The following is a 27,280-nucleotide window of genomic DNA, read 5'->3' on the forward strand; positions in this document are numbered from 1 at the left end:
GGGAGCGGCAGAGGCGGCGAGCGCGAGCGGGCGCTGCAGGGGCAAGGGGTCGCCCGCAGGGGGCGGCCATCCCTGAGCCGCGTTAAACTGCACGGGTTGCGGCACATGTGCGCCGGGCGCACGGCGGCGGGGGGCTCCTTCCAGCGACGGGCGCTCTGGGTGCTGGCCTTCTGCACGTCCCTCGGCTTGCTGCTTTCCTGGTCCTCGAACCGCCTACTCTACTGGCTCAGCTTCCCGTCGCACACGCGGGTGCACCGCGAGTGGAGCCGCCAGCTGCCCTTCCCCGCCGTCACGGTGTGCAACAACAACCCGCTGCGCTTCCCGCGCCTCTCCAAGGGGGACCTCTACTACGCCGGCCACTGGCTCGGGCTGCTGCTGCCCAACCGCACGGCGCGCCCGCTGGTCAGCGAGCTGCTGCGAGGGGATGAGTCGCGCCGCCAGTGGTTCCGCAAGCTGGCCGACTTCCGCCTCTTCCTGCCGCCGCGCCACTTCGAGGGTATCAGCGCCGCCTTCATGGACCGCCTGGGCCACCAGCTGGAGGACATGCTGCTCTCCTGCAAGTACCGCGGGGAGCTCTGCGGCCCGCACAATTTCTCCTCCGTGAGTTCCCTACGCGCCAACCCGTTCCCCTCCGCTCCACGTCTCCGGTTAGCTAGAGCCAAAAGGCCGACTTTACCACCCCCTCGAGATGGGACACTTGATGGGTCACCACTCCCCGAGACCAAGGCAGAGCCCGTTCTTGGATCTCAGATTCTGGGGAAGTTGGGCGTAACTCTTGGGGGAGTCACTTTATTCAAGACCCAGTTCCCCTGCTCTTGAGAAAGACTAGCTTCCCTCCTTCATTCCTCAGCTTTTTCTGGTCCCCTCCTCCCAGACCTCACCTCCAGGTCCAGAGGAGTGCCAGCACCTGCCCTGTGTTTGGGTAGAAGGGGCGGGAAGAGAGGGATGCTTGTCTCAAGTGCAGACATGTGTTGTCTTTGGGAAAACCAATGGGAAGCTTCAGAAAGGGAAATGCAAGCAGAGGTCCCTAAACAGGCTCTGGAGTCTCAGCACTTGAGACTATAGGGCTCTAAAGACTGAAGTCCTCCTGTAGCTGAATGTTAACCAACATAAGGGCTGTAGCTAGTTGCAAGGGGAAACAGCAGCCTCTTCTGCTAGCTTATAAAAGCACTTGCGTTTTGAACGTTCAGGGGAACTGAAGAGCCAGGTTCAGGGGACACAGAGGGATCCATAAGGGGCAGGAGATGTTCCCTCCTTCTCCAGTGAAGGGGTGTGAGTGCAGCGCTTTGGTGCTGGAGTAGTGCCCTGCAGAGGGGGAAAGCAGGATGGCAGAGTTGTTGATGTGAACAGTCGGGGCTGGGAGAAGCTGTGCTCAGGGTTTGTAAACCATTTACTGTGCTGGTTCCCCCACACTGTGGGTCTGGAGAACGCAGCTGTCGGACAGAAGGTATCTGCCTTGTGCAGTCTGTCTAGGAGGAGTTCTGATGCCAGGCCCCAGCGTGGCTCGAGCTTGTTCAGCCATTTGTGTGTAAATGCCCCATAGGTGGGCTTGAGCTTCCCACTAGAACCGGGAAGGGAGTGTGTGTGTTTATTTATAATGCATTGGCAGTGGCTTCACCAGCCTGTGTTCATTGCTATGACAGCCTCCTGTCTAACAGTGCTTTTTCCTGATGATAAAGAAATGTCATGGCTCCAACAGGTGTTGGCAGTGGCAGCCGATGGAGTGAGGCCTCTGATTGGCAGATTGGGTATTCCTTGTCTAGGATAGTGACCCTGGCTTTGACCTTGCCCTATCTTACTTTGCTTTAAGACTATGCAATAAAAACCAGCTCAGTGCATTTGATTCCAACCCATATTGACCCTCCATCAGGTTTCTGAGGCGCTCCTTTTAAGACCAGAATTATATATTCCCAGAACATTCCCTTGTCATCTAATTTTTTGCATCTTTTCTTGAAATAATTTCTGTTGGATTTTCCTGTCCTGGCAAACAGGAGATGCTCTTAACATATATTTCTAAGTGCTTTTTCTTGAGAATTCAAACACAATTCTGAGTGCCACAAAGATGAAAGACTGAGAGTAGTATCTCCTTGTTTATCAAACAGCCCAGGAATTAGATTCAAGTTCAATGTTATGTACACATGCCCACAGCCTCTAACTTCAGCATTACCACACAGTACGGCCCACCAACTAGAATTCTGAACATCTGATGATTGTGTTACAAAGTGTGTAAAATTGCTCTCTGATGGTCACTGTTCACTGTGCTCACCCTTCCTAGTTGCATGGCTGAAAAAATGAGAAGTGTAGTCACACCCAGATTGTCCAAGTAGCCAGAGCTTTAGCCTCATATTAGTAGGGCCCAACTGTCCTTCAGGAGCCACCTGACCACAGACTCTGAGGTGAGCATGACTGTGAGTTGTGTGGGTTGATGGCTCTGGAGTGGAAGAGAGCAGAGTCTTGAATGTGGGTTTGTTACATCTGGGGAAATCTGTTGGAGAAGAGCCAGTTCTCTGATTTCCCTACACGGAGGCACACTCACCTCTTATCTCCCTATACTCTGCCTTCCTGAATCTGAAAGAGCTTATAGGCACATACTCATCCAAGCAAAAGTATTACCTCCACTCTCAAAGATAGGTGTTCCTGGGAACCCCTAGGGGCTTCTCATCATGCTTGGTTCTAGAAGTTTCTATCCCCTCAACACGACACACAACAGAGTCCTGCCCACCCCCACCTCACCCACCCTGGATCTTAGAATTAAAATATATACACCCCTCTCTCTGTGGAAGCCAAAAACTATTTCAGGGTACCCCACATACAGAGGAGGCCCATCAGGAATATTCCCTCTAAATACTGCCTGGTCTCACATTTTTGTCCCTTTGTCCTTGTAGCCCTATAGCATAGTGGTTAAGAGGATCCTTCTATAGCTGAACTGACTGGGCTGGAATCCTGAGCGCAACCCCCCCCCCCAATTACTGTGTACCCTTGGGCAAGTGCTTTCATCTCTGTTAGCTTTTTAATCTACCTAATGGAGAAAGCAAAGTATATACATGAAGTGAGTTGTCGTAAGTGTTAAAAGGAGTATGTATGTATATATGCATTATATGGATATGTGTGTGTGTGTGTGTGTGTGTGTGTGTGTGCTGGGGCAGGGGCTCTTAAAATCACACTGTGTCTTCATATAAATGCTGTCATTAAACTACATTATTAGACCTCCAGCTCTGTGCCTCCTCCTGGATCCCATCCTTTGCATTCTAACCAAAGTGGCCTTTGGGAGCCATCACTCAAAGCAGCATATAATTGCCCTTTTCCAAACCCTCCAAAGGTTCATCTTTGCCCTTGAGCTAAAGTCCACACTCCTTAGACCTTCACGCTGTCCTTGCCTTCTCTCTCGTCATGTCCCCTCTCAGACCATGCCATCTAGACATGCAGACCAACTTAGCACCGTGGTCTCACTCTCCCTGTGCTTTGCTGTTGTACACTGCCCTAGGAGTTCTTCCCTGTTTTCTCATCCGGTAGAGAACACCAATTCATCCTTCAAAACCAACCTTCTAGCGTTTCTTCTGCTTTGAGACCTTATCTCACCAGATCCTCTTCCTGTCAATGAGGAACTGGTGGTTCCCTCCTTTCTGCCCCTCTAGGCTCAGGTGAGAGGACTCTGGTCACTCATGGGTAAGGAGTTGCACTGCCAACCTAGAGGCACCTGTTTCAAGTTCATCAGCTGCTCTGTGGGAGAAAGATGGGCACTCTTCTCCCCCGTAATTTACTGCCTCTGAAAACCCACCGGAGAGTCAGCCATGTGGGCTGGTTCCAACTCAGTGACACCTAACAATTCTGATGACAGAGCTCTGCTGGCGTGCGTGGAGAGTTGCACTCCTAACCGGAAGGTGACGCCTCTCTGGCTGTTTGAATCCACCAACTGTTCTGCAGGAGAAAGATGAATAGTCTCCTCCTGTGTAATTTACAGCCACTGAAAATCCACTGGTGGGGCTGTTAGGAGTCAGTTCCGACTTTGCAGCCCTGAGTGAGAATCTTGAGGTAACTACCCTGGTTTCAACACTCTTGGTACCAGCAGCCAGGAAATTAAAAGATGAATTGCATTGGGAAAGTCTGCTGTCAGAGACCTCTCCAAAGTACTGAAGAGCAATGATGTCAGTCTGGAGACTTAGGTGTGCCTGATACAGGCCATGGTCTTTGCAATTACTTGCTATGCATCAGAGATCTGGACGATGACTAGGCATGACAGAAGGAGGGTTGATGCCGTTGAGCTGTGGTGCTGGAGAAGAGTATTGAATATACCACTGACTGCTAGGAGAACAAACAAGTTTATCCTAAAAGGATAAGACCAGGTTGCTCCTTGGAGACAAGGATTCTGAAGCTTCATCTGACATGCTTTGGACATGTTGCATGGAGGGACCCAGTCCTTGAAGAGGGACGTCATGTTTGGAAGGGTGTAGGGACAGCACAAGAAAGAAAGACCCTCAATGAGATGGATTGATTCAGTGACTGAGGTACTGGGGGTAGGTGTGTCAGAGACATTAAGATTGGCACAGGATAGAGCAGGGTGTAGGGCTGTTGTACATAGGGTCGCTATGAGTGGCAGGCAACTTAACGGCACATAACAAACAACAACCCTGGTTTCAGTGTTGCCCTCCTCACTTAGATTCATGCCCACATGTAGAGCAGCTCTGAATTGTCTGTTCCCTGCCATGCCCTTATTTTCTTAGGGTTTTCAGCTTGACTTTAAACAATACCTGGTGGCTCCCCTTCCCTTAGGACCCTACTGCGGTGTGACATTCCTCCCCCATGTGTGTGTCTCTGTGCCTACTGGTTTCTCTGCTTTCCCCTCCGGGTTAAAGCAGGGATCAGAGCTCGAGTCCCCAGCACCCAGCACAGAGTTTGGCACATGGCAAGGACATTGGAAAGGTCTGAGGGACAAATACCAAGCTTCCTTGTTGTCTCCGTGCCCCTTGTCTGGCATGATTTCTCCAGGGGGCACCCATGACATATAATCCAATGAGAACCAGGCATTTTCTGGTTCAACTTCTTTTCAGGCTGGGGTGGGAGAAGTGAGGAGCACTCATCTCCCCCCAACCTGTGCTTCCTCCACCCTAACATAACAAGTGACACAGTTGTGGGGGTCTCCCAGCTGTCCCCAAAGTCTCAATGCAAGCTAGTTAATCCAATAGTCTGGAAAGAAACTCAGCAGAAAAAGGGGAGCCAGGTGTGGAGGGGTGTGTGCTGGGTCTCACTCTCCAGACATTTCTCTGCAGCTCCTCTGTTTATTTGCTGCAGCTGTATAAGGGTTAATCACTGGTGGTGGTGGTGATTAGTTAAAGCAGCTCTGCTGCTAAATGCTCGCATTGTTTCCCTGTTGTGAGGAGTGGACCTGGGGCTCTCTGCACATGCTTGGCTTTCTGCATTTCTCCACCACTGGGTGGGACACAGACTGAGAAGCCGAGCCACCTGAGCACTGGGACCTGGAAGAGGTTCCAAGAAATGGGAGCAGGGGCCAACTGAGGCCAGTCCTGGTCCCTGCAAGAACAAGGAGTAGGGACTGCCCCTGGAAGGCAGCCCGGATCAAGGAAGAATGTGAGGCTGCCCCTTCCTAGCTATGTGCCTTGGGCAGGCCCTCTGCTCTCAGAGAACTGGGCTGAATGTGGTGGCAGTGACTAGTCCAAGCCTGGACAGCAGCAGGTGCTCCAGGTTTGGCGGCTATTGTCATAATGTGAATAAAAGGCTCAACACAATGTTTTTGCACCTGGTAGTAGCAATCATTAATTGGCATCAATATAATTATCTCATCAAATCATCACCACTTACCTGAGTGGGGATAGGCTCATTTCCTGGTTCATTCATTCAGTCCACCAGTATCTACAGAGTTATCAACTCCCTGCCAAGCTCACTTCTGGGGCATAAAATGGGATAAGGCTTCTCCTCCAGGAATCTGCAGTGTGGTCAAGGAAAGAGTTGTGTACAGTAGAGGTCACTCAAATGAGTATGCAGATAAGGCTGGGAGGCTCCAAGGCTTCTTGGAGGAGGTGACATTGGAACCAAGTCTTGAAGGCTAAGTAGGAGTTACCAGGTAGAGGAGGGAAAGGGGACAGTGCGTGCAAACAGAAGGACATGCAGGGATGAGACTGAACACATGCTGTTGTTGTTGTTATGTGCTGTCATAGCAACCCTCTGTACAACAGCTTTAAACCCTGCTCTATCCCTTGCCAATCTTGCTGTCTCCGACACGCCTATCCCTATTACCCCAATGACTGAATCAATCCATCTCATCGAGGGTCTTCCTCTCCTGTGCTGTCCCTCCACCCTCCCAAGCATGACGTTCTTCTCCAAGGACTAATCCCGCCTTGCAACATGTTCAAAGTATGTCAGACGAAGCTTCAGAATACTTGCCTCCAAGGAGTAGCCTGGTTTCACCCTCATCGGGATGAACTTGTTTGTTCTCCTAGCAGTCAGTGGTATATTCAATACTCTTCTCCAGCACCACAGCTCAAAGGCATCAACCCTCCTTCTGTCATGCCTAGTCATCGTCCAGATCTCTGATGCATAGCAAGTAATTGCAAAGACCATGGCCTGTATCAGGCGCACCTAAGTCTCCAGACTGACATCATTGCTCTTCAGTACTTTGGAGAGGTCTCTTGACAGCAGACTTTCCCAATGCAATTCATCTTTTAATTTCCTGGCAGCTGGTACCAAGAGTGTTGATTGTAGAACTAAGCAAACTGAAGCTGTCAACAATCTCAGCCTCTTCACCATCTACCATGATGCTGACAATCAGCCCAGCGGTGAGAATCTTTGTTTTCTTGGTGTTGAGCTTCAATCCATATTAAGGCTGCAGTCCTTGACCTTCCGCAGCAAGTGCTTCAGGTCCTCCTCAGTTTCAGCAAGCACGGTTGTGTTGTCTGCATAATGCAGATTGTTGATGAGTCTACCTCCAGTCCTGATGCCACACTAAACACATGCTATCAGGAGTGTTTAAATGGAGGTGAACTTGAAGGATGATGATGTACAATAGGCATCTGGAGACCAAACTAAAATCTTTTAACTTTGTAGCCGAAGTCCTGACTTCAACTCCTTTGGAGGGAGGCCCCATTTCTAACCACCCGCCCCACCCCCCACCCCAGGGACCATCTTCATTTATTTTACTTGACCAGGGACCATTCTTTCCTACACTTTCCCCTTTTTTCTCACTCTTGTTTGCTGGTCAACCTGGAGCCCAGATTTAGAACTAGTCATATTTGCTAAAAGCATTTGCTTTTCATCACACTGTCCCATCAAGCAGGCTGCCTGCTACAAGCCATCAACAGGAAACGAGAAATCACTTCAGCAACATATTGTTTCAAATCAGCAAATTCTGTGGAAATGCTGCTAGGCCAGGCAGGCCAGGAGTTTTGAGATGGATGGCTCTGGGGAGGCCAGAAAGATACATTTGCCTTTAGAGGAGGAGAAATAAATGAGCTAATACATGTAAAGTGCTTAGAACAGTTTTGGCAGCAAGTAAGCGCTCTATAAACGTGAACTATTTCCATTATTATTACTCTCGGTATGCATTTCATTGAAGGTCAAAGACAAATAACACTGGGCAGTTGGGATGGGCCAGACCCACCTGGGTGTGTTATATGCCATCTCAATGCCGACAATGAGGCTGCACCATAATTCACATTTTACAAAGAGGCAAACTGAGGCTCCAAGAAGACGTCTTAGTTCTAAGGCAAAGGGTTCAAAGCTACCAGCTGCTCAGAGAGAGAGATGGGCAGTCTCCTCCCATATGATTTATTGTCTCAAAAACTCGCTGGAAGATCAGCTATGAGTTGGTTCCAACTCAGTGACACATAACAGCAACAGCTGTACCAAAAATTAATGCTACAAGTGGCTGTCTTTGGCAAATGGAAATTTATCTTCTCATAGTTTTAGAGGCTAGAAGCCCAAGTTTAAGGGACCAACTTTAGGGGGAAGTCTCTTTCTGTTCTATCTTGGGGAATATCCTTGTCTCACCTTCTTCTTGGCGTTCTTGGAAATCTCAATAAGGCATCAGTTCTCTCTCTCCCATTTGTGCTTGCTTCTCTGTGCCTAACGAGCCCTGGTAGCATAGTGCTGATTAGGAGGTCAGCAGTTCTAATCTACTCATCTCTTCAAGGGTGAATGATGAGCCATCTCCTAGATTTACAACCCGAGAAGCTCAGGAGGGAGGTTGGAGTTGATTCTCTGACGGTGGGTTTGGTTTTATTTTCTCTGTGCCTGATATGCTCTTTTATATCTCAGAGGTGATTGGTTTAAAATGCACACACATACGGTGATGTGAGGGACCTCTGGTGGCCTAGTGGGTAAGGAGTTGCGCTGCAAACCCAAAAGTAGGTGGTTCGAATCCACCAGTTACTCCTAGGGGGAAAGATAGGCAATCTCTTTTCTTGTGATTTACAGCCTCTGAAAACCCCCTGGAGGGCCAGCTATGAATTGATTCTGACTTGACATCACATAACAAATACAGTGATATGGCTTCGTTAACATGGTGAAGAAAACTCTTTCTGCAAATAGAATTACACTTAACAAATATAAGGGTGTATATTTATAGCACGTACTTGGGGGGCACTATTCAATTCACAATAGAGGGTCTACTGTCTGCTTCAAGTCACAAGAGTCAGCAGGTAACAAAACTGGGATTCGAACCCAAGTCCATGGGACTGCAAAATCACCTGCTGTTTCCACAGCCAGAAGCAGAAGGAACAGTGGTGGTGGCCCACAAGGGGACTATGTGGGGAAGGCCGATCCAGCTCCAATCCTTCCCTGACCAGCTGTGTGATTTTGGCCGCAGTATCTGCCTCTGTAAAATGATGGTGTAAGCCAAATGGCCAATGAGACTGAGCTGAAAAGTTCTGTGTCCAAGTGGGCAGTCAGGGGAACAGGGCTTACGCACCACAGATGGCTCGAGGTTTCCAGCCAACCATTTCTTTTCTTTGCAGAACTGAAGCAGTGATTAAGAGGAAAATGTACAAGTTATTAAAGTGCTAGCGACACAAAGGTGATTAAATAGACATTTATACAAGGAACATGAAAAGACCTTCGCCGGTTATTTGACTTCAGGGAAATTAGTTTAGGGAGTCAAATGTAAACTCTGCTCAGGTCTGCAGATATCCAAATTGACCAGCGTCAGGCTGCTTCTGTTAGTGGTTATTTGGGGGCCACTGTGGCCAGTCCTGAAGGCATTAATCACATTTCTGCCCAATTGAGTTCAGTCATCAGAAAGACTGGAGAAACAATGAGGCTGTTCGCTCACTTGTCTCTGCCAAGAAATTTGCAAGATAGCTACCTGGCCAACCAACTGGGAGAGATCCATATTCATGACCTTTCCAAAGGAAAGTATCCAATGGAATGCAGAAATTATCAAACAATATCACTAATATCACATGTAAGTGATCGAATACAGGTAATTAAAAATTATTACAGCAATACGTTGACTTGGAAATTAAAGTCAAATTCAGAAGAAGATGTAGAATGAGGATGTTATTGCTGAGATCAGATGGATTTTGACTAGGAGCAGAAAATACTATATTTACCTGCATTTTATTGATTATACGAAGGTATCCAGTTGTGTGAATCATAACAAATTATGGAGAATATTGTGAAGAATGGGAATTCCAGGACACTTTAAGCTCATAAAGGACTTGCTCATAGACCAAGGAATACTTTGTGATTTAAAATCATAATAGATGTGTATCAGGCTTGTATTCTTTCCATAAAATCAATCTGTATGATGAGCAAATAACCAGAGAAACTGGACTATATGAAGAAAAATACAGCATTAAAATTAAAGAAGACTCATTATTAATCTGTGATATGTAAATTTGAAATCTTGTTTGCTGAACATGAAGAGGACTTGAAGCACTTGCTAATGAAGATAGATCAAAGCCTCCATACAACCTTCAGTTTACACATCAGCATAAAGATGGCAAAAGTCTCCACAACTGGATCAATAAGCAACATCATGAGAAATAGACAAAATACTGAAGTTGTCAAGGGTTTCATTTTACTTGAAGACAGTGGGCAAGAAATCAAGCACTTACCACAACAAGATGAGGGTAAACAACACAGTTGCAAAATGGGCACAGGGTATGAACAGACACTCCACCAAAGAAGACATTTAGATGGCCAACAAACACATGAAGAAAGGTTCAAAATCCTTGGCTCTGAGAGAGATGCAAATCAAAACAACTATGAGATATCATCTCACCCCAGTAAGAACAGCAAAATTCAACAGAGCAGCAAACAACAAATGCTGGCGAGGTTATGGAGAAACTGGAACCCTTAATCACTGTTGGCGGGAGTGTAAAATGATGCAACCACTATGGAAGGTAGTATGGCGCTTTCTCAAAAAGTTAGAAATAGAAATACCATCTGAACCAGCAGTTCCACTACTGGGAATATACCCTAAAGAAACCAGAACTGTCAGATATATATGCACATCCATGTTTATTGCTGCATTTTTCACAATAGCAAAGGAATGGAAACAATCCAAGTGCCCAACAACAAACGAAGGGCTAGAGAAGCTGTGGTATATTCACACAATGTTAATACTATGCAGCACTGAAAAACAAGAAACTCATGAAATATACAAAATGGGTTACCATGGAGAACATTATGCTGAGTGAAATATGTCAGTCACAGAAGGACAAATACTGCATAATACCACTGTTGTAAAATGAGACTGACATCAGGGTTGGGGGATAACTAAGAAAAGAGGGGACAAATAATGCACACTTCATGAAAACAGATGATGGAAAGAAATGCTTAGAAAGAATATATGACTATGTATTATTTGTATGATAAGTGTCCAGAATAAGAGCTGCATAGTAAAGTGGACTGGGGTGGGGGTGAGGAATTATACAACAATGAAAGAATTTTTTTTTTCAAAAAGAAAAGTGAACTGGGGGCAGGGGCAGGGAGGAAAATATGCAACAATGAATGAATGGAAATCCAAGTTTTCTATAAACTTTCATTAAAATTTTTATTAAAACACAAGAAATCAAGTACTATATTGCATAGGATAAATCCTCTGCAAAAGGCCACTGTAACGTGTTGAAAAGCAAAGATGTCACTTTGTAGAATAAGGTGTTCCTGACCCAAGCCATCCTATTTTCAGTAACGTCGAATGCATGAGAAAATTGGACAGTGGATAAGGGAGATAAAGGAAGAATTTATGTTATTCAATGATGGATTTGGGAGAAGAATATTGAATATAGACTGTCAGAAGAACAAACCCTTCATTGTTGCAAGAAGGACAGTCTAAGAGCTCCTTAGAAGGCAGATTGATGAGACTTCCAAGTACTTTGAACGTGTTGTCAAAAAGGACTGGTCCTTGAAGAAGGACATTCTTCTTGGTGAAGTAGTTGTTGTTATGTGCCGTCAAGTCTCCTGCGACTCATAGCGACCCTCTGTACAACAGCCCTAAACCCTGCTCTATCCTGACAAGGTAGAGGGTCAGCAAAAAAAAGAGCAAGACCCTCAACAAGGTGGGTTAACACCAATACTGCAATAATGAGTTCAGACATAGGAAGACCTATAAGGCTGTTCAGGACCCGTAGTTTGTTCTGTGCAGTGGTATATAGGGTAGCAGTGAGTCAGAATTGGTTTGACAGCACCTAACAATAACGTGATTTGCTTGAGTCAGCTGTTTGGAAATTCAGTCAGTCAACATGCAAGAGCACCTTCTGTGTGTCAGGCTCTGGAAGACTCTGGAATCTTATTCTCCTTTCTAAGTAGGCCTGCCAAGATCCCAGCAAGGTGGTTGTGTCTGAAAGGAGCCCCCATCGTGTGCATAGTGGGTCAAGGGCTACAGTGCATTAAATACCTGTCATATAAACAAGTCATATTCATCTTTATCAGAATTGATTAAGTACTGTTGTACCCATTTTACAGATGAGAAAGCCAGGGCTCAGGGAGTTTTGGTTTCACACAGCTAGAACGCAGCAGAATCAGAAGTCATCTAAAAGTTGGTCCAATTCCAAAACTGATGTTCTTTTCTATTACAGCATCCTGCCAACACTCAGAGATGCAAATAAGAACAAATCTCTCAAAGATTGTGGATACTCACAGTCTTTTAGGCTTTAACTCTATGTTTCTTTTGCTATAGGGCATTGTGGGCCCCACATGCCATCTTGGGTTCCCAGGCCTGAAACTTGGAGACATAGGTACTAGAATACTGACTATTATCTACTCTAATACTAAGAATACTGGTGGTGGTTGTTTTTATGTACTATTGAGTTGGAACCAACCCATAGCTGACCCTCCAGTGGGTTCACAAAGGCAGTCAATCCCACAGGAGGAGATTCCCCGTCTTTCTTCCACAGAGCAGCTGGTGAAATAAAACCACCTGCCTTTGGGATTGCAGCACAGTTTCTTACCACTAAACCCCAAAACTCCCTAGAATTCTAGAACAATCACAGCTACTCCACGGGAGAAGGATGGGCAATCCCCTCCTGTGCGATTAACGGCCTCTGAAAACCTGTTGGAGGGTCAACTATGGGTCGAGTCCAACTTGATGGTACACAACAACCTACTTCTCTAGCCAACCACTTGGATTAAAGCAGGCCCGTGGCAGAAAATTCATATAGGAACTGTGAAAAGTTTTAGTTTTTCTATCATCTGAAATAGGAAACTGCAATCCCAAAGGCAGCCAATTCAAATCCCCCAGCTGCTCCGCAGGAGAAGGATGGGTGATCTCCTCTGTGTGATTAACTGCCTCTGAAAACCTTCTGGAGAATCAGCAATGGGTAGGTTCCAGCTTGAGGGTACATAACAACATCATCATCATCATATGAAATAAGTTACAATTTCCATTATTCCAAGGGCATTGCTAACTTCAAGTCCTGGCTGAGGAAATGTGGCCAAATTGAGATCCAGCTCAGGTCTGTGCTAGCAAATAGATGACTCACTTATAATTGGAACATGAATTGTTGGTAAAACAAATAGCGGCCGCTAACGCTCTCAGGAAGTTTGTTCTCTTGAGCATGTCAAATATCTCCCCTGACACCATTGTTTATGCTATTAATTTCCTTAGCAAATTGTTTCCTCTGCATCCACGTGCATTTATTGAGCCTTTTTCTCTGCCAGGCACTCACACATTCATTATTTTTATATCATCCTGACAATTTGACCAAAGGAAAGTGTTATTTTCTCCCTATTCCAAGAAAGGAAACTGAGGCAAGGAAAGGGGGTAGTTCAGGAGCTTGTGCAAGGTCATAGCACTTGTGTGTAGTGAGAGAGAAATTCTGATCTTAAGAGTTCCAAGTCAGTGCTCACTCCACCACATCACAGCTGTTCCCATACAGAAATCCCAGTGCGTTGTGGCCATACAAACTTACATTTCTAATAATTTCATTCTTAATAACTATACCTGGATGGTGTACCATTTACTCAGAAGTGACTCATAGCTGTGTTTTCAGAGGCAATAAATAGCAGTCACCCACCTTTGGCTTGGTCGCATCGCTTTCTGTCCACTGGGCCAGCTGATCTCTCTCTATGTTGATGTTACTGTTGTTAAGTGTCGTCGAGTCGCAGGCGACTCATAGCGACCCTGTGAAGGAGAATCCTTGATGCTTGGGTGCCTCATCCTCTCTCCAGGTTCATAGGGTTACCAGAGGCAAGCTGTTACGGAAGTGGATGCCACTCCTCCTTCCAAGCTTGTTTTAACCGGGGAGCTCCACCCCACTCTCCAGCAGAGTATAGCATGGATAAAATGAAGTAGTGATGCACATGATGATGTCCTAGGGAGCTTTGGTGGCCTAGTGGTAAGGAGTTGTGCTGCCAACCCAAAGGCATGTGGGCCGAATCTATTAGCTGCTCCATGCATGGGAGAATGATGGGCAATCACCTTCCATGCTATTTATTGCCTCCGGAAACCCTATGAACCTGGAGAGAGGATGAAAGGCACCTAAGTGTCGAGGACTCTCCTTCATAGGGTCACTATGAGTCGCCGGCGACTCGACGGCACTTAACAACAACAACAACATACTCTGCTGCCTATCTGGAGGTAATGCTCAGAAAAAATGATGTTGTTATGTGCTATTGAGTTAGAACTGATCCCTAGCTGACCTTCCAGTGAGTTTTCAAAGGCAGTAAATCACATGAGAGGAGATTTGCTCATCTTTCTCCCATGAAGCACGCGATGGATTTGAATCATGTATCTTTGGGTTGACAGTACAGTACCTTGCCTCTGAGCCACCAGAGGTCCTTTGAGAGAATGACTCAGTCAGAACTAAAGAGCATGTAAATGGAAGATCAGCCAAAATTTGAGTTCAGAGGTCCTAAGGCCCAGTATAGTATGGGGGCAGTGATGATTCAGTGACAGAATTCTTGCCTTCTCTGTGGGAGACATATGTTGGATTCTTGGCCAGTGAACCTCATGAGCAGCTATCACCCATCTGTCAGTAGAAATGCGTATTGCTATATGCTGAGCAGATATAAGTAGACCCTCCATATTCAGACCAGGAAAAGAGGCTTGATGATACACATTCAAAAATGAGCCAATGAAAATGCTAATAGAACTCATAAACAATCCTGCGCATAGCGCAGGACCAGGAAACATCTCATTGCACCCTGCATGAGACCTTCATGGTTGCTAAGAATGGATGTTGAGGGAGCCATCCTTTATGTCGCCCTGAAGACCCAGCCTTTCTCTCAATGCCAGACCTGGGCACAATCCAACTGGTCTTGGATGATTGAGGAACCCTCTAAGTTTCTGCCTTTATTCTGATGTCATAGGTCTGCCATACGCCTGAAGTTTGTATTTATAATAAGCTCCCAGCTGATGGATGCAGATGCTACTGGTCCATGGATTCCACTCTGAGGACAGGGTTGGGTTCCTTGGCTACTCATGGCTCTCCCAGTCGTGTCTGATTCACTGGGTTTAAGTGGACATGGAATGAATGGAACATTTCCAGAGTGAAGCACGGGAGGGCATCTGAGGTAGGAATGCTGGGCTTTCCGTGAACCCATAAGGATGTGCAGTAACAGGGGCATAACTGTTCCTGGGGCAGCCTGCTGGCCATACTCGTGCAGAGTCCACAAAAGGAGCCACAGGCTTAGACAAAATGTCAGCCTCAAAGGTTGACACACAAAAAGGTAGTGTCTAACAGACTTGTGATAGACAAGATGATCCCTACTACTAAGCTATTTTGTTGTTGTTATGTGCAGTCTAGTCAGAACAGACACATAGCTGACTCTCCAGTAGGTTTTCCAGAGAAAATTGCCCATCTTTCACCTGTAAAGCGCTGATAGATTTTTAACTGCCTGCCTTTGGGTTGGAAGCACAGCTCCTTTACTCATTAGGCCATGAATTGCTTTGGGCAAGTCCACTGATGGGGACTTTTCCCAAAATACTTAAGAGCAATGTTGCCACTTTGAAGACTAAGGTGCACCTGACTCAGGTCTTTTCAATCACTTGCTATGCATCAGAGGACTGGATGACAGGAGAAAAAACAAATGCCTTTGTGTTGTGGTGTTTGAGAAGAGTGCTGAATATTCCATAGACTGCCAAAAGAAAGAACGAGTAGGGATATCTTGGAAAAGGTGCAGTCAGAGTGTCCCTTGGAGGCAAGAATAGCAAAATTTCTTCCCTCATATTTTGAATATGTTGCCAGGAGAGACTATTTCTTGGAAAGGGATATCATGCTTGGAAAGATAGAGCGTCAGTAAAGGAGAGGAAGAACCCAATGAGACAGACTGACATGGTGACTGCAGCAAGAGGCTTGAGTGTATCAGAGATGATGAGGATGGCACAGAACAGGACAGAATTCATGTTTGTTGTTTACAGTCATACTTGACTCGACAGCACCTAACAACTAAAACACTAGCAACCAAGCTATGAGGGAGCTCTAGTGGCCTAGTGGGCAAGGGGCTGTACTGCCAAACCAAAGGCAGGTGATTAGAATCCACCCGCTGCTCTGTGGGCGAAAGGTGAGCCATCTCCTCTCATGCAATTTACAGCCTCTGAAAACCTGCTGGAGGGTCAGCTGTGAGTTGGCTCCTACTTCTGTCCCAATGACAATGAGACAGAGATATTAAATAAGCTTTTTTGAGACAGGGAGATGACCCTGAATTACCTGGATGTGGTTTAATCACGAGATATGGTTTAATCACGAGATATAAGAGAGAAGGAAGAAGGTCAGAGAGAATGAAGAAGCTGTAGTCAGAAACATATATACCAACAAGGGTCAGCAACTCAGTTGAAAGGATTACATTGCTACATTACTTTAGGGGTAGAGGAAGAGGCTATGATCCCAGCAATGCGGTCAACCTCTAGAATCTGGAAAAACAAGGACATAAATTTTCCTAGAGTGCCCAGAAGAAACACAGTTCTGTCAACACCTTGGTTTTAACCCATGAAATTTTAGGTTCCAGTCTCCAGAACCGTAAGATAATAAATTCATGTTGTTTTAGGCCATTACATGCATGGTAATTTGCTACAGCAGGAAGCGAAAATGAATAATGCTTCTTTGCTTTCCATGTGCAAAACGCTTTTTACTATTCATCAGCCTCCACATTGTGGACCAAGATGCGTAGATTTGGAATAGGATCTGTCCTCAAATCATTAAAAGAAAAAAAAATCAGTAACAAATATGCATATAAAAGCAAAAGCAGTGAAGACGAGAATAGTTTAACCACACTTATGTTCATGCCAAATTGAGAATTGGGACCTTGAAGATTTACAAAGGAGCTGGGTGGGGAAGTACAAAGAATGTGACCTCAGAAGTTAGACAGATTTGAGTTCAAATCCAACCTCTTCTGGCAGAGCAACCACTGAGATCTTGCTTTTCTTTTTATTTATTTGTAAAAACCCCACACCCCAAGATCATGCCTTTCTTATAGCTTGGTGAAATGTAAAGATGTCTACTCTATTAAAATTCACTAAAAATTGCTTCTTGAGAGCAAGCTATAACGTATTTCTGGTGGATGAAAGTTGAGTACAAATGTGGAAAGGGTCCCAACTCCTTTGAACATAGAAGCACTATATCGTTGTTGTGTACCATAAAGTCAGAGCCGACCCATAGCTGACCCTCCAGCGGGTTTTCAGAGGCAGTTAATCGCACAGAAGGAGATTGCCCATGTGTAAACTCAAAAACAAACTCAAACTCGTTGCCATTGAGTTAGAACTGACTCATAGCTGACTCTAGCATGGGATGAGTCACTGGTGAGTCTGAACCATTTAAGAGGCATGGCCCAGGGCACCAGGGTGTAGGTGCTCAATAAATATGAGCTATACAAGTGTTATCATCATCATCCAAGAAGTGACTCCCATCACTCCTTCTAAGAATGACTTTCCAATCCCCAAAAATAAGTTCACAAGTGATGCCCTTCCATATGCTGTCCTGATACATACCAGGACACATCATAGATTTTCCAGATCTCATCTCTCTGGGTACCTCTGTAGCTCTTGACGTCTCTTCCTCACGTGTTGCCTGATGGAAGTTAAACATCAGAGAGGGAGATTGAGCTGCTTCAGGTCACATCCAAGTCACTGGGAAGCTTGAAATAGTCTGTCAGGGCATTTGTGCTCAAGCCTCCAGATGGTACTTTTGTATCACAGCCACATCCCATTCTTTCTCTGTTAACTTTCTCTTTTCCCAAAATATGCATACTGGTCAACTACTTTTGATTCCAATAGCATATCTGATCTGTAAGCTGTTGATACTCCGATCTCTGTAAGTGAAAGGTTTAATCTTCTCTTGGAACCCCTCCCAATGAAAATGATTTTCCCACTTTGAAATGGCATGGGCATCCTCTGTGAACCCACATCCATAAATCTAAGCCTACTGCTCCAGCAAGCAGATGAGGTCTGATTCTGCTTCTCAGCACAGTCTCAGAGAGCAAATTATGGAAAGAATTTGATTTATAGAAGCACCTCCAAGGCTCTAGAGTGAGACGCGTGTTTATTCACTTTATTACCATTTATTTTACACTATCTCTTTATGCTCCCTGCACATGGATTTGAAGACTATTGGGATAGATGCTGATGACCTGCCAGATTACGCAGCCCTGTGGAGGGCCACGGCTCTACGTGGCCACACTGCCAACAGCTCAAGTTTGGGAGAAGCTCATGCTGACTCTGATGGTGAAGTCCAGCCTGTAAAAGCCTCTGTCAGTTTGTTGTGCTGTGCAGTGTTGAGTGTTGCCATCATGCTGGAAGTTATGCTACACTCACTTTAGCTATCAGCGACATTGACCATGGTGGGTAAGCTTCAGCTCAGCTTCCAGACCACAAAGCAAAGACCTGGCTTTCTGTGTCTGAAGATCAGCCACTGAAGACTGTTTAGATCATAACAAAACAATGCTTGCTTCAGACTCACCACCAAGAGGGATCACTCAGTCGAGGAGGACATCAGAGATGGTGAAGAATAGGGATAGTGAGAGGAGGTGGACTTGAACTTGCTCATGATCATGAGGACCGCCCAGGACTAGGCAGTAGCCCCTAAGGTGCCCATGGTTGGAGTCAGCATGATGACTCTTTGTCACGCTGTCTGTGACAGGCTTGGAGACTCTAGTCCAGAGTTCTTGCGTGAACTTTCTTCTGTGTTGGTATGGCGCTTGGCATGACTCTCCAGCTGCAACCCCAGGATGTCTATAGCAAGATTTGATTTAAGATTCAAATATCTGAGAACAGCTGGGGATATTTAACATCGCTATAATTACATTACATTTTTGATGGTACATGGAGTGAGAGCCTTTTTTGGTTCTTGCTGAATATTCCATGAGCATCAGTGATTTTTAACCAGCCAGGGAAACACAACTGCATTTTTTCACATCCAGGGAGTTTGGTCTTGAAAATTCCAGCCTGGGATGAATGGCTACAGCTCTGCTCTTTGTCCATCCTGTCTTGGAAAGGCAAGAGTAACATCCTGTTGGCTGTGGCTGTGGGGCTCGGTTAGGAGGGCTATGCTGTGAGGGAAGGAGGAAACGGGGACGGTACTAAACACCTGTGTGCCAGAGCTGATGCTGAGCGTATCATTATCACTATCCACACCGTGGCTCCACAGAAGTTGAGCTTCAGAGAGGCAAACAGAAGCTTGTCAAAGGTAACATTGCTAATAAATAGAGGAGCTGGGGGTAAGATAAGTTCTCCTTATGCAATCCTGAAAACTTTAGCAAAGTAGAGTGGTGCAAGAAGAAGAGAGGAGAAAGGAGGCAGATTTGTCCCTGGAGGTCCAGAGAGAAGATTTAAGCGTCAGACTTCATGCTTTGTATGCCTTACTAGTGATGACAACTCACTGAGGTCAGGTACTGTTATACCCATTTTATGGATGAGGAAACTGAGACAAAGTTAATGGTGAAAATGATGACGATGGCGTGGATATAGCATGCTCGTAAATGACAGCATCTTGAATATTTCAGTTCTGCCAACTCCTGGCTGCTTCGCTTCCGTTCTGTCCCCCCTCTGCCCAAAGCTCCAAGAAGCCTAACCTGCCAGTGCGGTTACCTCTCCCCACACCTCCACCGCCTGCCAGCTGGAGTCACAGGTTCTTGGTGCCGAGTCTTCAAGCTAGGTCCCTTGAAAGCTATATAACACAAATGCTTTTTTCAAGGTGGTTTTCTAGCTTTCACAACCTGACACAGGTTGCTCTCTTCCCTTCTCCCGCTGCCTTGATCTGCCACCTCTGCTTCTTAAGATCTTTTCTACATCTGTGTGCTTAGATATACACCAAACAGCCTGGAAAGAGGCTGGAGGATCTGATAGCTGGGCTGCCACTGAGGGGGGTCGGGGAGCTTGGGCTAGGGTGGGGCGGAGAGCCTCGCTTCTTAATGGTCACCATTTCTGTGGTCTGCACTGGGGTTGTGTGTGTGTGTGTGTGTGTGTGTGTGTGTGTGTGTGTGTGCGCGCGCTTCGTTGGTTTTTTTTTTTTTAAGTATTCTTTTTCTTTTCTTGTTGTGTACCATCAAATCGGATCCGACTGGCACAGGAGGAGATTGGCCCTCCTTCTCCAGCAGAGCATCTGGTGGATTTGAACTGCGTGCCTACAAGATTACAGTGAAGCTTCTCTACCACTAGGCCTCCAGAGCTCCCTTGGTCTGTGCTTTTTGACCGTATGTGTGTGTAACCTCGAAGAAGCACTCTGGCCATGCTTCCTTCAAGACAATTTGGGGTTTTTGGCAGTCCACAGGATATTCAATACTGTTTACCAAGACCACAGTTTGAAGGCATCAGTCCTTCTTTGGTCTTCTTATTCCTTGTCAGTAAGGGCAAGGATGGTGAAACTTTGTTTTTCAAACTGTGGACAAACTGAGGCCAATCCTTGGGAAAAGCCATCATGCTGGGACAGGAGAGGGTTAGCAGAAGTGAGGAAAACCATCAATGAGGTGGACTGACACCAACAATGGGCTTCAGCATGGTGGCGGCTGACAAGGTGGCACAGGGTAGGGCGAGATTCAGACCTTTAGTTCATAGGGTCACTTGGAGTCGTGGTCAACTCAATAACTCCTAACAATAATATATCTGAGCTGCCACAAATACACACACACACACACATGCACAAACACACACCCCCCCCCCAGAAGGACTGTTTTAAATATTTTTTAATCCCTTTTGAGGTTATCAGGCCACTCTCTACATAACCAAAAAATCCCAAACTGGTTTCTATTGAATTGATACTGACTCATGTCATGTTCCGTGAGGCTATAAGGCTGGTCTTTCAGAAGAAGATCCCAGGCCTTTTCTGAGGAACCCCTCGGTGGACTTGAACCTCTAACCTTTTAGTTATCACTCATGAACCCCATCCACATAAACTACAGTGCAAAGCTTCACCAAGAGTTTTCTTCCATTCTCTCAACCATGTAGCACGCCCCCTGTTTGTGCCACCCGCTGCTCCTGGCCTTCCTTGGCTTTTTATCACAATCATATATATCCACTTATCTTCCCCCTCATCAGGCCATCATCTTGAGAGCAGGCACCATGCAAACCTCGTCCTGGGTTTCCCTGGCACCACACACCATGCCGTGTAGGTAATAAGTGCCCCCTCTGAACGACGAATAGTCAGAACACGAGAAGGGTTGGTATCATCGACCTACATGAACTCATTCAACCCTGTGTAGACTCACTCGGTAAAGAGCTATCAGTGTGCTTGGTGCAGGCAGCCTGTTGGTTGTGTAGCATGGAGCTCCCTTCTCAGCGCTCTGATTTCTGAGTCTCCCTGGAGGTCAGAATAACGGAAAAGGCCCAAGAGAGAAACTCTGGACCCCAACTCAGAACTACTGAGTCCACATTTGTAGGAGAGAGGCCTGCAGTCTGTCCTTTTCGTAAGCACCCCATGTGACTGAGGACTTTAAGAAACACTGTGTGTGTGGTTGGGGAGCTCTGGTGGAGCAGCCTAGAGGGAGGCATGCTACTAACTCAAAAGCAATGCCTCTCTGGTGGTTCAAATCCTCCTGCTGCTCTTCCAACTCGATGGTAATGAGTCTGAGGTGGTTTGTGTTTGTTGTTTTTTTGTGGGGTTTTTTGTGTTTTTCTTTGGCTAGAGTTGTGTGGTGGGGTTTTTTTGGTTATTTTTGTTTGTTTGTTTTTAATTTTTTGTGGCTTTTTAAAGTGTATGTCTGGAGATCCCTGGGGGGGGGGTGGCACAAGTGGTTTGCATATGGCTTCTAAACCTCAAGGTTGGCTGTTCAATGCACCACGTAGCACCTCTGAGGGAAGATCTGGCAATCTGCTTTGGTAAAGATTGCAGCCAAGAAAGCCCGCTGGTGTGGTTCTGTGCCGTGACACATGGGATTGCCTTGAGTTTGAATCACCACAGTACAGGTTTGGGTTTTTATGTTTGTGTTTGTGTGTTAGTAGGGAGGGATGGGTGGAAAGAGAGGCAGATAATGTCCAAGTAAACAAATAATTGAACAAGACTCTTCATATTTTGTAAAATTCTGGGAAGGCGATGAAACAGGTGGGTGAGTTCAGGAAGGGCAGGGAACAACCTGAGGCAGGGAGGGATTCTCTGAGGAGGTGACATCTCTGCAGAGGTTTGAAAGCTAAGAAACTGAACTACACAGAGATCTGGAAGAATGTGTTTCAAACGAGGAGCAGCAAGTCGAGCGCCCCGAGGGGAGTGGGTCCACCACCTTCCTTGCAATACTGGGAAGTCTAGCTCCAGTCGCTCAGTTCTGCGCTTTGTGTGGTAAGAACATCTGGCTTCTTCCAAAACGAAGCTGCCTTTCTCACCCACACAGTGTCTGAGTATGCTGACCTCCAGAATGCTAATGGGATGGAGCTGATGGTCCTTAGGCCAATACCTCCTTTTAAAAATGACTCCAAGAGTGCGGAAAAACACCGCAAACCCATGAGTCCAACCGCAAATTCCTGTCTAAGTGCAGCTCAGTGTGCCCTGCATGGCCAGCTCTCTTTTAAGAGCTACACATGGTGATTCATAATTAGTAGTCTGTCCCTCTGCTGGTTTATTTCCACAAGAGCAAGGTCTTATGCCTTTGACCCTTCACGCGTCTTTTCCTTGTTGAATCTCCAAGTTCCTTATAGCTAAGTTGCCCATGGTGAAATCAGTTCCACTCCTGCGGCTTTGGAGTCCCTGAGTAGTACAAACAGTACACTGAGTTGCTAACTGAAAGGTTGGTTGTTCAAGTTTACCCAGAAGTGTCTAGGAAGAAAGGCCTGGCGATGACTGCTGAAAAAGCAGTCTTTGAAAACTCCGAAACGCCTGGGATCTCTACGAGTCAGAATCGACTCTGTGGCAGCCAGCGTCTTCCCCTGGGTGGCACAGTTTGTACTGCTTAGGATGCAGACAGTGCAGTGATTGGTAAGTCTCTATCAAAGAGAACACTTTCCTTTGTCTTTATATGATACTAAAATAACTAGTCATTTAGAGAGACTGTGCGAATGGGGAAGCGACAGCAGAGCCAGATACCTCCAAAAGCCTCCAAAATGACTCCCCTCCCAGGATGAGCCAACGTGAGGCACTTTTGCTCTTTTTCCTGATGTTGTGGATGTCAGTGGACGTGTCAGGTAGAGATGAGAAACCGAGAGAGAGCGCCTCTGATCCGACCATTGTAATCAGCCTGTGTCTCTGAGCAGTCCATTTCTGCTCGGGGAAAAACCTTCCATTCCAGGGAGCTGTTCCAGTAACAGGACACTTCTAGGCAATATAGCTAGAAGGCTGGGCTTTTTCTACTGTTAGGCCATTAATTAGGATCACTAACTAATCATTAGTTAGGATCACCAAGGCTGCCTCCAGACCGCACCTTGGACTGCTCACGCATTTCGCTCATTCATACCCTTAGCCTTTGTTTGAATCATTCATTCCTTTGCCCGTTCATTCCTTTGCCCGTTCATTCCTTTGTTCATCCTCTGATTCGTATAGTCATTCATTGACTCATTCGTCCATTTATCGAGAGGCTTTCTCCAGTAGCATTGTGCATTGTGTTTTAGACTAGAAGCCAAAAGGTTGGTGAAATGAGTATACCAGCCACGTAAGAGAGAGATGTCAAGATTTACAGCCTTGGAAATCTGACAGATGGTTGTTGTGTGTTAGAATCTATGGTGGTGACTTTGATATTTTTAAAATGTTGTTGTTGCTGATTGCCTTCGAGTCGAGCACAACTCATAACGTCCCTATGAACAAAAGGCCTGAAACCCCTCTACAACTATCGACACTTATCAAAGTTCATAGAGTTTCCAGAGGCATGTTGTTTAGGAAGTGAACATTAAATACTATATGTAAAGAAAGATTCTATTAAATATTGTATGCACACTAAAATTATATATGCATGTGTGTGTGTGTGTGTGTGTGTGTGTGTGTGTTTAGGGAGCTTGAGTGGCCAAGTGGCAGTAATTGCGTTGCAGTCTCAAAGGCACACGTTCAAATCTACCAGCTGATTCACAGGAGAAGGATGGGCAGTCTCCTCCTGTATGGTTAACTGCCTCTAAAAACCCACTGAAGCGTCAGCTATGAGTTGGTTCCAATTCAATGGTACACAACAACAACAACAACAACAACATGTGTATGTGTGTGTGTGTGTTGTTGTTATTATGTACTGTTGAGTCAGAACCAACTTAAAAGTGACCTTCTGGTGGGTCTTAGACTGTAAATCACATGAGAGGAGATTGCCTATCTTTCTCCTGTGACAGCTGGTAGATTCGAACTGCCTGCCTTTGGGTGGCATCACAACTCCTTACTAATATATACACACATATATTGTATATATACAAGCATATGTGTGTCTGTGTGTGTAATTTTGATAGACAGACTATACACACATGTACATTGCCCCCTGCCAGGCACTGTGCCAGGCTTTAAGAAAATGAAGGGGAATCCATTCCAAGTTATCAGACCCAATCTCCTTCCTTCTATATTATCCTAAAACCAAGCCACTGGCTGGACTTCTCATCGGCCTTTCCAGTTTATTGCTGGTAAACTGGCCCACCCATCTGTTATTTTAGTCTGAGAAACTCCTGCTTATAAATCATCATCTGGGTCCCATTGGCTGCAAGATCAGACCAAACATCCGGCTCAGTTCCAAAGCCCCTACCCGCCCACATCATACGTTCTGCCATGTTGAACTGTGTGGGCTCCTTGGATCTGTTGTGCTCTTCTGAACCTTCTTGTCTTTGCCTATAAAATATACCTGACTCCAGATGTCCCAGGACCCCTTTGTCCTCCTGAAAGGCTCTTCCTCATCGTTCATGGCTCATATAGATCATCTTCCCATCTTCCCTCTGTCTCCATGATGGGAGGAATTAGGACCGTGCACCCCTAGGCTGCATCTAGCCACTGACGGCACTGAGAGACTGCAATGTCAGGGCTAAGGGTGGAGGTTCTAAGTTCGACCCTTACTTTCCCATTTCCTAGTTATATGATGTCAGGAAAGTTTGGCTGGAGCCTGTGCAAATATTTTCCCATCTACTCTCTCTCTCTCGATTTGTGTCTTGGAGAAGGTAGCAGAGGGGCTCCACGCTCCAGGCAAGTGAAGGGTCTTGCTCAGGGTCACAAAGGAGAGTAAGAGAGCAAGCTTCAACTGCAACTCAGATCTTCTCACTCCCTTTCTACGGCCAACACTGGCCTGCCACAGACAAAAAAGAACGGTAGCCACAGAAACTCATTAATGAATATCTGGGAGGCAATTTTATTCCTTCCCACAGAAGGCTAAGAGAAGCTACTCTGGCCAGACAAAGAAGCTGCAGAGGAGAACTGAGGTGATTGTGCGATGATTCAGATTTTTTAAAGCAGGCTTTGCCTTAGATACTTAAATAACTCCGAGTTACTGCTGCCCATCCGGCAGAGGACAAGCAGGCAGTGGTATATGACTTCTGGGTGGGAGGGGACTCTTGTGGGAGGTGGGAACCAGGCTTCCAGAGAGAAATTACCATTTTGTATTTATGACTTTGGCTCGCAGGAGTGCCGCAGGGACAGGCTTGCTAATACATCAGATAATTGCCTCCGTTCTCGACTTCGTCTTGCAGTGTGTGGGCCAGCCTAGGTGCAGAGCCGGCATGAGTAAGCCAAGCCTCTAGGTGTGGGGGCTTTTTCAGGAGACACGTGAGGTGCTAGGTGGGGGCCCCAGGGATGGTGTGGAAGGTCCTGCTCTCAGACACCAGAGGGCATCAGGATGATCTGCTCCCTATGACCCCCAACTGCAGTGTGAGTGGAGTGGAGGAGAGTCCAGAGTCTAAAGCTGGAAGCCAGGAGACCATACTGTGCACGCTGCACTGCATGCTGGGTAACCCTAGCCCTTAGTGGCCCCTCTCTGGGCCCCTGGCTCCCTACTGTAGTTTTCCTTGGGAACTCTGATAGTGTAGTCTGCAGAGTGGTGCCGCTAACACAGGGGCCTCTCTTCTCTGCTGGGTGGAATCCAACAGCTGCTCCTCGGGAGAAAGATGGGCAGTCTTCTCCCTTGGGACTTACAGCCTGGAACATTCCATGGAGGGTCCGCTGGAAGTTGATTCCAATTCTGTGGCAATGAGTTTGAATTATTGTTTTATGATGATCATGGCTGTGGTGGCAGTGTGTGTGTGTGTGTGTGTGTGTGTGTGTGTGTGTTTAGGATGGATATTTGATGATTCAGTGTTGTTGATAAAACAACAAATCAGTGATCTCGAGAGCCATGATCATGTGGTTTTGTGTTTAGAATTTACTGTCATCATTTATACCTGTTGACTTCTCAGTGAATGTTGGAGAACTATGCCAGGAAGAAGAGGGCTTCTTTTCTTTGTTCCATAGCCATGAGGGCATCATTTGGGACCTCAGGCCTCAACTTCTGCAGCCTCAGACAGTAGGGAATCAGCTGGCCTCTTCTGCACACAAGCAGAGCCTTGACAGAATTAGTTTCGCCCTGCCATCTCATTCACAAAAGGCTTTCCTGCCCGTGCTGAGAGGGGAGCCTGAGAGTAGAGGATGCTAGTCCTGCTTTGGAAATAAGCAGTGTGGCCAGGCAACTCTTGCAAGGCCATCCAGTGTGTAAGAGATGAAAGCAGACGTTGGTTCAGATGCCACCAGTGCTATTTCCAAGCAGATGAGTCTAGTTTATTAAAGTCCCTGGGTAACTCAAATGGGTTTTGCTCAATTATTAACCAGAAGCTTGGCTGTTTGAACTTACAAGGAGTGCCACAGAAGAAAGACCTGGCAACTCACGTCATAATGATTACAGATGAGAAAACCCTATGATGTCATTCTACTTTGCTGCATACAGGGTCACCATGAGTTCTAATCAGCCCAATGGCAGAGGGTTTGGTTTTATTGAGTTTTCCGCACCTTGGTTTCCTTATCCATAAAAATGGACAGAAGTGCCAGTCATTTCCACAGAGCGGGTATGAAGACAAACAGACCCTGAGGAGACTGACATAGAGCAGAGGGTCAATTAATATTCACTTCTCCACTATCTCCATTTCTTTCTGTTCTCTCTATATCCTGTCCTTTCCTCCTGCCACCTTTTAAGCTCTTTGAGGGAACCTCTAGAGGCCTTTTGTGTGTGTGTAACCTGGGGCAAATTGTTCGACCTCTCAGTGCCTCAGTTTCTACATCTGTAAAATGGGATAGTAGCAGTATTTGTAGTTGTGAGGGCTGAATGTGTCGAAAGATGTGAAGCACTGAAGACCAATTCTGGCATCAAATGTTGGCTACTCTAGTTCTGCCTCTTTGAGGGCTTCCCTCTCCTCACTAGGCCCTAGGACCTCCCATTAAAACCTGTAGCCATTGAGTCTCCTGCGTCTCCTGGTGACCCCAGGTGTTTACAGAATAGAACTGCCCCCTCTAGGGTCTTCCTGGCTGAATGTTCATGGATGCAGATGGCCAGGTTT

At 46.2% G+C, this 27,280-nt stretch overlaps 1 protein-coding gene across 1 annotated transcript in view; it reads left to right on the forward strand.

Annotated features, from left to right (window-relative positions):
• The first annotated feature begins 12 nt into the window (after positions 1 to 12).
• Positions 13 to 27,280, forward strand: part of ASIC2 (acid-sensing (proton-gated) ion channel 2) — a 369,812-nt gene continuing 342,544 nt past the window's right edge. Inside the window, exon 1 of the mRNA XM_006890915.1 lies at positions 13 to 600. Coding sequence (XP_006890977.1) covers positions 106 to 600 — 495 coding nt within the window. The 5' untranslated portion in view covers positions 13 to 105. The remainder of the gene's footprint in view (positions 601 to 27,280) is intronic.

The sequence above is a fragment of the Elephantulus edwardii genome, unplaced genomic scaffold, assembly GCF_000299155.1.
Source record: "Elephantulus edwardii isolate Elephantulus edwardi_28Jun2011 unplaced genomic scaffold, EleEdw1.0 scaffold00094, whole genome shotgun sequence".
Taxonomy (NCBI): Eukaryota; Metazoa; Chordata; class Mammalia; order Macroscelidea; family Macroscelididae; genus Elephantulus; species Elephantulus edwardii.